At 33.0% G+C, this 13,903-nt stretch overlaps 1 protein-coding gene across 1 annotated transcript; it reads right to left on the bottom strand.

Moving 5' to 3' along the window:
• Positions 1-12,519: 12,519 nt before the first annotated feature.
• Positions 12,520-13,318, bottom strand: LOC112589474 (cytochrome P450 4C1-like; the record flags this gene model as incomplete). The annotated part of the gene is made up of 3 exons (XM_025302868.1): positions 12,520-12,693; positions 12,756-12,935; positions 13,141-13,318. Coding segments are annotated over 3 exons (525 nt in total), but the record flags the coding sequence as incomplete, so codon positions are not given.
• Positions 13,319-13,903: the final 585 nt, after the last annotated feature.

The raw sequence follows: 13,903 nt of genomic DNA, 5'->3' as shown, positions 1-13,903 counted from the left end.
TCCGGTATTTACAAGTTACGCTTGTCCGCAGCTTGTTCGGTTTTGACATCATTGATATCAGTGATGCGAATTTGGTGACGAGCTTGCACGAGGATTCTCCTCCCCCTGCCCCCATATACGCACACAGTCAGCTCGGTCAATCCGTGTGAGCCACGCGATCGGCAATGTCGACGCGCCGAGCGAGCGAGAGAGAGAGAGAGAGAGAGAATATCATTCCCTCCTTGTCGCTCTCGTTCTCGCTCAGCGAGCCTAATTCTTTCTTGCCCGTAATTTGAATCGCGGGCTCCACTGTCTCTCTCTCTCTCTCTCCTTTCCTCTCTATGACAATACTGAAAGTTTTGTCTACTCGGCGCACCGAAATTATTACAAATAATATTTTATTATTAATAATATTATTATTTGTAATATATATTATTTGTAATATTATTATTTGTAATTTTATTTGTAATATTATTATTTGTAATTTTATTTGTAATTGTATAATAAGATTACAAATAATAATAATAAACTTTTCCAAATTTTATTTGTAAAAATTTATATCATTCGTAATATTATTTGTAATAGTATTAATAATATTCGGCGCCAAGAAAATGAAATATATTTTATTAATTATTTTGCGGAGTCGGGCAAGTTCACAGGTTTGATTATTGAATTGTTTAATAATATTTTAAGAATAATTTTAAGTTATACAAGGATATAGTATGAAATATAAAAGAATATTGTAACAGAATCAAGAAGTACGAAATGAAACCTCTTTGCTTTTATTACAATAACCTGTAAGTTAATAAATATTTTTCATACAGTATTAAATAATCTCCAAAAACAATTACATCCGTGAAATTTTCTATCTGCGCGAAAAAAAATTCATAAAATATATTTGTTTAGTCGCTCTAAATGAGAAAGCTCTCAGAACAATGTTATAGTTGTTTAGTGCACTACTCAGTAAAAATATAATAATACTATGTTTGTATGTGTGAAAAATATTTGCTAACTTACAGGATATTGTAATAAAAGCAAGGAAGTTTTATTTCGTACTTCTAAGGCCAAGACTTATTAACGGCTAAAGACATATTCGAATTGATCTTGCCTTAATTGGTCGGATCAATGATCGGTCTTGCCTTAAGTTCCAAGCTTCATAACTCGGAAAGTACTCGATGAAATGTAACTTTGTTAGAGTGTATTGGAAAGCTCTTGAGATAAGCTACAAGAATATGTAATAAAAAATTGTAGTTTCTATTTAAAAAAACATTAATGACCTTGGCCTGATTTTGACAAGGTCACTTCACTCAAGGTCAAGTCCACATTTCCGTTATGTGTCATCCTTCAAGCCATGCAACTTTTGTTCGACAAATTTTTTTATAGAATAACAAATTTTTACAAGTAAAATTTATCATTATTTATTAGAACACTGAGTTATATGGTTATTTTACTTGTTATTGTAACAAATTAATTATTATAACAATGCAATAAAAAATATTTAATACATAAGATCTTGGCGCGGCTGCACCAAAAACTATATCGAACTAAAACTTGTTTAATACATGACAGCATTTTTATTATAATATATTCTATAATAAAGGTTTATAATTTATTTATTATAACACTATATAAACATAAATAAAACATTACACCGTATATATATAGAGAGAATTTACAAGTACATTTTATTATAATAAAAATGCTGTCATATATGTATTAAACAAGTTTTAGTTCGATAGTTTTTGGTGCAGCCGCGCCAAGATTTTTTGTATTAAATATTTTTTATCGCATTGTTATAATAATTAATTTGTTACAATAACAAGTAAAATAACCATATGACTCAGTGTTCTAATAAAGAATGATAAATTTTACTTGTAAGCTAGGTTTTCTTGAATATTTTGAATAACATAACCTTTAAAAAGATATCTTTTTGAATATTAGACACTATTAACAAACGTGTTAAATTTTTATAACACGATATAATTTTTACTTTTAAAAATTTATGTACATATATTACATAATATATATCTTAAAAAAGAAGATAATTTGAATTTGAGATTTCTAAAAATATTAAGTTAAATATACAATAATCATATATGATATATATGTTAGGTTTCTCAGTTGGCGCTACTATTCTAATATATCACTTCTTTTGTACAGTAGAATAGTGTTGCAGAGTTTTATTATAGTTATAAGTTTTGTAAAAACTTATGTACACATACAGGGTGTCCCATTTTAATCCGGCCGGCTGAATAAAATTCGAGGATGATATTTTCCAGAAAAAAATGTCAGACAAATGTTACTCAGTTTTAAGGGGGACATTCGATGCCATCAACAATTTTGACCTCGGGTGAAGGGTTCAAGGTCATTCAAGGTCAACTTTTTTTTCTTAAATGAGAACTCCTATTTTTCACATCGGCATTCGATTTTACGTAAAAAAAAAATGAAACTTTCGCCTGAAGCATTTTTTTTTATAACGCAAACTAATTTCACTTATTCAGCCTCCAAAATTGAAATTTTCAAACTTTCTGAATTTTTTACTCTAGAATGGTGGGGTTTGGGGGGAAATTGCAGAAGACAAGAAGTTCTTGGAATGCTGCAAGGAATTCACTCGAATTTTCGCATAGTTGATCGTGCACTTTTTTCCGCCAATGTTCTATCTGTCAGGAGGTACCTCGAAAGTCAGTTTTTGGCACAGAGCGCTGTGACTGCCGGAAATAATTATAATCTGTCTGACAAGGGACATTCGGCAACGCTGAAATTCAAAAAAATCTGAAACTCTGCATAATTATAGAGCAGATATACCTAATAACAAAACAATTTTTCGTTGGTGCCCAAAAACGGTTTTAAGGGTGGAAACAACCCCTTGAACAAAGTTGATTTTTGTCTTTCTAAGCGAATATTATCGAAACTATTAAAGATATGAAAAAATGTTTTAGACAAAAGTTTTATGGTTTTAAAAGTACTTTATTATGCTATATTTAGATTTTTTAAAAATGTAAAATTGTGTATAAAATACCCCCTCTCCTTCTCTTTTTTCAAATTGTTAAAATCAATTGTCCAACCAAAATAAAGCTTATTTTATGACAAATTCAACCATATATAATAACATATATAATAACATTATGTTTGGAAAAGGCAATATTGAAAAAAAAATTAAACATGCTCTTATATGTATGCTACGCGTACCAAACTTAAGGATTCGCTACTTGACGATGGCATTTCTTTCTTCCTCAAATCTTCCTCATAATTGCAAACTGTAAAAGATAAGGAAGGAAGAAAATAGAAAATCTAAAAAAGCAATAAAGTTGATGTTAAGAAGTAAGTTGAAGAAGAACAGCATGATAAGGAGGACGCAGAGAGAGTGTATATAACCCTAATATAGATAATCTTTTAAATTCAATTGTAAAGAACAAATAAGGAAATGAATGATATGAAGAAAAAAGGAGAACACACACGGATTTAATAATGAAAAATATAATTTATAAATTTATTCAGTGTACATTTGTGTGTATGTGTTTTGCTTCATTCAGTATATAGGTTTTATTAATTAAGTAGTCGATATAGATATTCGAGTGAAAGATATCTTATATTTTGGTATGGATTATAATATATACAAATTTTACAGGAATTGAGGACAGTAAAATATTATTTATTCTATATAATTATTACAATAATGATATTGCTCAAAGAAATGTTCAAAACAAAAATATTGCTTGCACCATGCACAACGTATAAAAGCCATTTTACCACAAATGCTACATTTTGGTATACGTTTTTCTTCTTTAAAATAACAATAATCGATTGGATTATGAAATTTTTCAGGCCGTGTTGATAAATAACCACTTTTATTCCAGCTATATCTAAATAAATTTCGAAATCTTGGAGAAGACAGTTGATTGTGTGTTAAAGATTGCAATTTTATTATGTTATTACGTAAATGTAAATTTATGTCATAATTATTTATAATAATACTATCAGAAAAGCTTCGAACAAAATTTTTCCAGATTCTGAAACCAAAAACATCTAATGGCTGTATAAAAGCAGTTGTTTTTTTTGGTATTGTTAGAATATTTACATATTTGTCTTTTGGTACAAGTTCTTCCAATTGGTTCGGGCAATGTCCTGTCCATGAATCAAGCAGTAGTATACTTTTCTCTCCAGTGTTTGGTAGATACACTTCTTGGAACCAATTTTTGAAATGTTCAGTTGTCAATTTCCCTGATTTTGAAGCCGCAATGTAAATATTCACTGGTCTAAAAAGAGTTTGTTCTACTTGTGGTCCAAAAACACCAGTAGATTCTTTTAATACTATATACAAAGGCGAAAGGAGATGTCCATCTGCAGATATAATAGGCATAATGGTGTAGCTATGAGTCATAGCAGATAAAGATTGGATAGTAGCTCCAACTGTCTTCACTCCTACATTAGCTAATGTTCTTCCTGCATGTATTTCTAAATTAAAGCCACTTTCGTCCGCATTATAAGTTGATTCAGCACCGATTACATTAATATGTGGCTTTACTATATTTACAAATTCCTCAGCGTTTTGACGTATAGTTAGATCAGTTAAATGAGAAGACCGCGTTTTAAATGCAGTTATTTTACGTGATGTAATACGATGTGCCTTTTTAAAATTCCATATCCACCAATTTCCTGCTTTAAATGAAGAAAAATCCACTTGTTCCTTTGCTTCTAGTGCCCATTTTCGCAGATTTATATCATGAATAATAAGTCCTCTATTAACAGCTTCTTGGAATTTTATAAGAACATATTCAGCAATAACTACAAGTTTGTCTGTATTTGAACCCCCACGCATTACATGTTCTTGCCATCTGTGCAATTGTTGAATAGATTTTACCTAGAAGAAAACAAATCTCAATATTAAACAATTCGAATTCAAAAATAAAAGAAGTTATATACGAATTAAATGTTCACGAAACATCAAATTGTAAAACTTAAAATAAAAAACAACGCGACTCTAATTATATAATTTACAGCTTTGGTCATAAGTATAAAGCATCTCTAACTCATTGTATTTTCCTAGAAATCAATGCATAGTAAATATATAATCTCTTTACAATAAATATTATATTAATATTTTATAATATAATGTGTATATTATATTTATGTATATTATATTTATATTATAATTTATATCATATTAATATTATATTATATTACAATAAATATTGTAAAATAAATATTATTTTCCACATATTCTTATATTATATTTTTTTATTATATTATTTTTCCATATACTTGTATACTATATTATGTTCTCCATATATTCATATAGTATGTTTTTGTTACACAATTTAAACAAATTTTTTGGGATGCTTTATACTTATAGTCAAAGCTGTATGTACAATGACCGACAATGATGCGTTCCGCGAGAGAGGAAATAGAGTTCTCTCTGTCGCGGAACGAATCACTGCCGGTCACTGTACACCGTAAAAGCCTCAAGTATTTTACTATATATTATTCTTCTTATTTTTTAATTAAACTTTACTTTTCTAAAACGATGTTGTACAGAAGTAAGAGATAAATGTCCTTTCTTTCCACTCTTCCAAAATTCGATTGCCTTTTTCTTATAATTTAAATTTACATTTCCACCTTCATCATCCACAGTGCAAACTTCATTTCCATAATTATCTTCTTCAGCATCAATATCGTACACATCTACAAATTGTACGTCATGCGGTTCTGATGGATCGTCAAAATCAAGTCCCCACTCATGTTCGATCGTAATATCGTGATGTATAGCACTCTTTATTAAATCAGTAATTATATCATGGAGTTCCACCTCTTGATGATTAACAGGAGTTATTGCAATATTTGTGAAATGAAATGTCGCAATTAACAAATTAATAACATTAGCTGGATTTATTACTGACATTATGATACAAATCTTAAGGATATTTTAATTAAACATTTCTCACAGCAATAATAATATACGTACTGCTTCAATAACTGCTTCAATAACACTGAAATGTATTCCAAAATGGACAGCTTTTATATGCAAATGAATGAAGATAACATATGTCAATATAATGAACCTTGATTGCACTGTACTTGATAAAGAGTGCTATTTTGGTCGCACAGTCATAAAACTTGTGACAAGTGTTTTGCATGTTGCCATGATGTATACACACGTGCGCACGTACAAAAACACACATACACACACACACATATTTATTTATATTTACGCGTGTCGTTTAAATTAATGAAAAAGGTAGCCGCAATGTTGGCAAAATAAACGTCTATTACGTGAAATTTTATAATTTATAACATTTTTAAATATTAGTGACTGTATCCTTATCATGCTATTTTTCTCCTACTTACTTCTTAACATCAACTTTATTGCTTTTTTAGATTTTCTATTTTCTTCCTTCCTTATCTTTTACAGTTTGCAATTATGAGGAAGATTTGAGGAAGAAAGAAATGCCATCGTCAAGTAGCGAATCCTTAAGTTTGGTACGCGTAGCATACATATAAGAGCATGTTTAATTTTTTTTTCAATATTGCCTTTTCCAAACATAATGTTATTATATATGGTTGAATTTGTCATAAAATAAGCTTTATTTTGGTTGGACAATTGATTTTAACAATTTGAAAAAAGAGAAGGAGGGGGGGTATTTTATACACAATTTTACATTTTTAAAAAATCTAAATATAGCATAATAAAGTACTTTTAAAACCATAAAACTTTTGTCTAAAACATTTTTTCATATCTTTAATAGTTTCGATAATATTCGCTTAGAAAGACAAAAATCAACTTTGTTCAAGGGGTTGTTTCCACCCTTAAAACCGTTTTTGGGCACCAACGAAAAATTGTTTTGTTATTAGGTATATCTGCTCTACAATTATGCAAAGTTTCAGATTTTTTTGAATTTCCGCGTTGCCGAATGTCCCTTGTGAGTGTGGTGGTATCCACACAATTCTCGGGGAGAACTAAAGTGTTCCGGGACGATATTGCTGTTAAACTAATTTTTTTCTATTTTCCCACATGCCAGAGAGTGAAAATGCGTTGTCAGTTTTTGGCACAGAGCGTTGTGACTACCGGAAATAATTACAATTTGCCTGAGTGTGGTGGTATGCATATCATATTCGTGGAGAACGAAAGTGTTCCGGGACGATATTGCTATTAAACTAATTTTTTTCTATTTTCCCACATGCCAGAGAGTGAAGATGAATTTCCAGTTTTTGGCACAGAGCACTGTGACTGCCGGAAATAATTACAATCTGTCTGAATGTGGTGGTATGCTCACCATTTTCGGGGAGAACGAAATTGTTCCGGGACGATATTGCTGTTGAACTAATTTTTTTCTTTTTTCCCACATGCCAGAGAGTGAGAAAGCATTGTCAGTTTTTGGCACAGAGCGATGTGAGTGCCGGAAATAATTACAATCTGTCTGAGTGTGGTGGTATGCACACAATTCTCGGGGAGAACGAAAGCGTTCCGGGACGATATTGCTGTTATATTAGGTGCGCAACTAAGTTCTCGCTGTTTTTTTGATGAAAATGCAACTTTATTGTGAAAAAATGGTTACAAATGAATCATTCAAAATATTGCCCATCGCTAGCGACAACTTTTTCCCATCTTTCTGGCAGAGCTCGAATACCGTCACGGTAGAAGTGTTCGTCTTTTGAGGCTATCCACGAATCAAGCCATTTTGAGATGTCTTCATATGAGCGGAACTGCTGATTAGCCAGACCATGTGCCATCGAACGGAACAAGTAATAATCGAACGGCGCAATATCTGGGGAATATGGCGGGTGGGGTAGGACTTCCCATTTGAGCGTTTCTAAGTAGGTTTTAACGGGTTTGGCAACGTGAGGCCGAGCGTTGTCATGCTGTAGAATCACTTTTTCGTGCCTCTGCTCGTATTGTGGCCGCTTTTTGCGCAGTGCTCGGCTGAATCGCATCAATTGAGTTCGATACCGTTCCCCAGTGATGGTTTCGTTCGGTTTCAACAGCTCATAATAAATAACACCGCTCTGGTCCCACCAAATACACAGCAAAACCTTCACAGCGTGAATATTCGGCCGAGCCGACGACGTAGAAGCATGACCGGGCAGTCCCCATGATTTTGTTCTCTTTGGGTTGCTGTAATGAATCCATTTTTCATCACCCGTAACGATGCGATGAAGAAAACCCTTCCTTTTTTGCCACTGGAGCAGTTGTTCACAGGCGAAAAAACGACGCTCAACGTCTCTTGGCTCCAAATCATAAGGAACCCAAGTTCCTTGTTTTTTAATCATTCCCAACGCATGCAATCTCTTGGAAATGGCTTGGCGGGTAACTCCTAATGCTGAAGCAAGCTCTTTTTGCGTTTGGCACGGATCCTCATCGAGCAATGCCTCCAATTCAGCGTCTTCGAAAGTTTTTGGCCTTCCTTCACGCGAACGGTCGTCAACATCGAAATCACCGTCTTTAAAGCGACGGAACCAATCGCGGCACGTTGTTTCACTTAGAGCAGCATCTCCGTAAACTTTTTGGAGTTCTCGATACGCTTCAGCCGCCGTTTTCTTCGAATGAAAGAAGAAAAGCAACACTTCCCGCAAATGACGATTATTTGGCACAAAATAAGACATTTTCACACAACCAAAAGTATATGACGCAAAAACAAAATCACTAATGTGTCAAAGCGGTTTGTTTACCATATGTCTAAGCTTGGTTCATGACGTTTGGTTATATCACAATCGACCATCACTTACTACTGGAGCCATCTCTTGAAAAACAGCGGGAACTTAGTTGCGCACCTAATACTAATTTTTTCCTATTTTCCCACATGCCAGAGAGTGAAAATGCGTTGTCAGTTTTTGACACAGAGCGTTGTGACTACCGGAAATAATTACAATCTGCCTGAGTGTGGTGGTATGCATATCATATTCGTGGAGAACGAAAGTGTTCCGGGACGATATTGCTATTAAACTAACTTTTTTCTTTTCTCCCACATGCCAGAGAGTGAGAAAGCATTGTCAGTTTTTGGCACAGAGCACTGTGAGTGCCGGAAATAATTATAACCTGTATGAATGATTATATGTACGTAATTTTCGGGAATTACAACTTTCTTATAATGTCATGTCATATTTAACACAAATTTATCTTTTATATGCATTTACATTTATTTTTAAGTGGTTTTTTGTTAAATAAAAGCTATTTTCAATTTTCGCTCCAAGAACGCTCCAAACTTCAACGACGTGAATTTACAGCAAATTTTTTTCAGCTGTTCAAAAACAAGCTATTATTAATATTATTATTATTTCTTTTATTATTCAACGGATATTTTTTAAATCAAAGTCGAATTCAGCGATCTCGAAAACTCTTTATAAAAACATATTTTCTTATCTATATGAAGTCTTGATTTTTGTCAAGCTTCTGACTGGTTTCGGCCCACTGTACGCCGGTAGTATACGTGCACGTGGCACGGAACATGTTAAAAGACAATAATTTGAGGGAAAATTTGAGAGAGAATAATATATAATACTAGGAAAGTACAAAGGACTTGATAGGTTTTATGGTAGAAAAATGTAGACTAACAAGGGAGTTTTGAAAAATCAAAAATTTTGACAAATTTGAGATTTTACAGAAATGAAGTACATATGATCTGATCATACAGCTATTTGTACAGAAAATATTTTGCTATCTTTTATATTGTTGATAGTACATGCTCTGAAAGAAAAGTACCGATTTTTTTAAAGGCATATTTCGCCCCTTAAAAGACCAATTGGATATAAAAAAATTCATGTTCCTTATTTTGGTCTAAATTACAATATATTTCAAGCTCATCAAAATCGGAGGGAGACACTTCCTTGTATTTCCTTATGAGTCCTACCTGATTCTATTGTACTAGGCCTGACCAAAAGAATATTGTGCTGATAACAGGCTGAAGATTAATTTTACGTTTTGAAAGAAATTATTATTGACAATTGATTCATATATAAGTACAAGGAACTTGAGAAAATATTTTTATTATATTACTAATAACAAAAACTATTATAATTATTAGCATCCAAAGTAAAGAAATGGAGGATAAGAAAATTAAAAACAAGTGTCCATTCCAAAATGGGCAGCTGCGTCCTGGTTTACCAAGGACCGGAGAATCACATTCGTGTGACCCAAAAGTCTGTACAGCGCGGGCAGAGTGAGCTCGTCAGCCTATGTTGTAGCCGAACTAAAAATAAAAGTCCATGGTAGGATGATATCAAAAGACCAGGATTTATTATCCCAGAGATCTCGGAGCTACAGAAGTTGGCACGTTAGCGGATGTATCGTCCTAACTTTCCTCCTCCTGTATCGTTATCGAGAGTGAATTATCGGTGTATATGAATTTTTGGCCATGTATCAATCGATATTTTTCACTTCGAACTCCACCTCAGAACAGTTTCGACTTCTTAAAGTACATTTCAGCGGAGAATCCAAATTCACTATTTAATACTAAATAACATAAATACAAAAAATTCTGTCGTGAATGTCTGTTGTTACATAATATATTAGGTGTACAAATGAATAATCCAATTTTTCAGCTACATTCAAGGTTTATTTTAAAAGAAAGTAAATTAAATTGTTTAATCAAAGTATTCGCCGTTGCTTTCTATAACTTTAAGTCATCTTTCAGGCAGCTGATGAATTCCATCTCGGAAAAATGTTGTCTTTGGACACGATAAAGTCGTCAAGCCATTTTCGGATCTCATCCACTGATTGGAAATGCATATCGGACAAGGCGTGTTGCACTGACCGGAACAAGTGATAATCGGATGGAGCAATATCTGGTGAATACGCCGGCCGTGCTACAAGACGTCCCAGCCAAGACTCATTATGGTGTCTTTTGTATTGAAAGCAATGTGTGGCCAGGCGTTGTCATGCAATAATTTCACTGGACGTTCTCCTTTGCCAATATATGGGCGTTTTCGTTCCAATTCTTGACTCAAGTAGATTAATTGACGTTGGTAGCAGTCCGCAGTAACTGCCGGGTTTCACCTGGTTCCAATAACTCATAATAAAGCACGCCCTTGATATCCTACCAAATGCAGAGAAGAACTTTCTTTCCGAAGCGACTGGGTTTTGTGGCCGATTTTGATGATTTCCCGGGATTTACCCATGACTTTCTGCGTTTCGGATTGTCATAGAGTATCCATTTCTCATTGCCCGTAACGATTTTCCACAAGAAAGACTTTCGACGCTGCTTATTAAGAAGAGAAAGACACGCTGCTACTCGTTAATTTTTGTTGGTTTCAGTGAGTTCATGCGGCACCTATTTTTCTTCTTTCTGGATCTTTCCCATCTCATGTAGGCGTTTGGAAATCGTTTGCTGCGTTACTCCCAACTGTTTTGCAAGCTCCTTTTGTGTTTGTGCCGAATTCTCAGCGAGCAGTTCCAAATCATCCTTATCGCACTTCGGAGGGCCTCCAGGGCGTTGTTTGTCGATTAGACTGAAATTACCGCTTTTAAACCGCTTAAACCAAAATGCGCACACATCGTACGACACAACACCTTCGCCGAGAAAGGAACAAATTGATTCGCACGCTCTTGCAGCATTTTTTCATTGTTGGAATTCATAAAGAATGCAGTGTCGGATATGCACCTTATCTGTTGCCATTTTCGACTGTACTGAACTGAATACTTTTGAAGGTTATGTTGAGCCTTTCGCCAAACTATATGTTCTTTTTAATAGCTATATGTCAACATTGCATAATCACAAAAGAGCGGGAAAATCTATTCAATTTAAAATTGATTTCATAACTGCTTAAAATAATTTGGATTATTCATTTGTACACTTAATATTATGTAAAGGAGAAAATTGGAACGGAATTAAATTTTAAGTATATAAGTATGAAGTAATAGAATAATGAAGAAGAATAAAAATCAAAAATAAACATATGTTAAATATAACTATATTTTTGTTATAATACTATATAATTAATGATAAATATGTTTATGTTTCTTGTTCATGTTTTTATTATTTGTTTTCAAATATCATTTGAATAGTGTCATTAATAATGTCGTTATTCATGTTAGAAAACCAAACAATCTAACACTTACATCATCAAATTTTTAGAAAGTTACAACTGGACGTCATTAAAAAGTACATTAATGAATTGAATTAGATCCACGTCGAAATTCAAAGTTTTTATTTATTGAGACATGTTTCAAATAAAGAATGTGTTTGAAATTTAATGTACTTATTATGTGAAACATGTAAATAAATATTTGATTGAAAACCATTAATACTCCGTGAAACCATTAATACCGTGAAAACTGTGAACACATATTATATTAAAACATCGCCTTTTTCACCGTATTGAAAAAAAATTTCGAATGTAATTGATTTCCCCACATTAGTCCTTTGCGCTCCATGTTTTAATTAGTTTGCTTTTATATATTTTGTAATAGTAATACATATTGTAATAATATACATAATATTGTAATATTATACATTCACCAATTTACTTAAAAATAACAACAAATTATTATTCTTAATTATATTAATAAAATAATTCCTATTTTCCACTGCGTACACGTTTTTACATTATTGTGCCGTTAATTCCTCTTTTCAATTCTGACTTTTAAAGGCTTACGGGATGCTAACATCGTTTCTATCTTCAACTCTATTTCATTTATTTCCATCCTTTTGTCCACTTTTAATATGAATGTACGTAATAAAGTTGAAATGAGCACTTTCATAGACATCATTCCATACCTTGAGCCTGTAATTTTATCCATTAAACGTATGTTCCGCCACAGCAGCTTTCAAATCATTTATATCTACCTATACAGTTTCTTGGACCATTACTAAAAGGTATGTAACAATAAGGATGAATATTCTCCATGTTCTCCGGGAGAAATCGATCTGGATCGAACGTCAATGCATTTAGCCAATACTTTTCATTTCGATGCATATGTATTATTCCTATGATAACTTCAGCGCCTTCCGGCAAAATATATTCTCCTGCAACATTGTTTTTATAAAAATAAATGTTATTGTAATGAAATATTCAATAGTTAACTTAAAGAAATATATATTTCATTGTGCAGTGCAATATCGTCATTGGACATCCAAACACATACAATTGTATACAATGTATAGGTAAACACATAATATTTCACTACAGCAGTTACTACACTTATAAGCACTACTATATTTATAAGCAAACCTATTTGTAAATTTTCATCAAGTCGTCGTCCTATAATAGGCACAACAGGAAAGAGTCTCAGTGTTTCCTTGATAACGCGTTCCAAGTAATTCATATGCTGTAAATCTTCGAACTTGACAGGCACGGTTTTTGGATCTTGCGTGCCATAAATTTCTACTAATTCCTCGTATACCTTTTCCTTTTAAAAATTAGTTATAAATAAAAAACTAAATTTATTTATAAGTCAAAATTAGTATACCGGCGTCAGAAAGTGCGCAGAATTTGCTAACAGACTCTGACAGCATCGTTTTGCATTTGCAATAGAAATGCAGCGCAGTCTATTGTTTTATAGTCAACTATAGTTGTTTAATTAAATCGAGTAGTAATTTTTAATATACAGGGGTGGTCCCGTTTAACCTGACAAATCGTAATATCTGGGAAAACTACATGTCGGATCAAAAAAAGTGCGTAATGAAATTTGTTCGCCTCGAAGGGGACATCCAATATATCAAACTCGACTCCCATCCCACTCCCGAGGGGTGGGGTGGGGGGCATCTTTTTGAAATCTAAACGGGAAACCTCCATTTTTTATGCAGATTCGGATTCTACGCCACAAAAAAAATACGGTAAGTTTCGTTCTCCGAAACTTTTTTTATTCTTGATAGATGGGCGCTGTTATCGCAAAAAATTAGATTTTCTGCAATTCTCCACCCCGAAGGGAACAAAAAGCTACTACGTCCTCGTCGTTGTTCCTGTTAACGCTAAAAGTAGTTTTCTCGAAAAA

This window comes from Harpegnathos saltator, unplaced genomic scaffold (genome assembly GCF_003227715.2).
Source record: "Harpegnathos saltator strain DR-91 unplaced genomic scaffold, Hsal_v8.6 scaffold516, whole genome shotgun sequence".
Lineage (NCBI taxonomy): Eukaryota > Metazoa > Arthropoda > Insecta > Hymenoptera > Formicidae > Harpegnathos > Harpegnathos saltator.
Note: the sequence above shows the minus strand (reverse complement) of the source record. Positions and strands in the feature narration are given on the sequence as shown.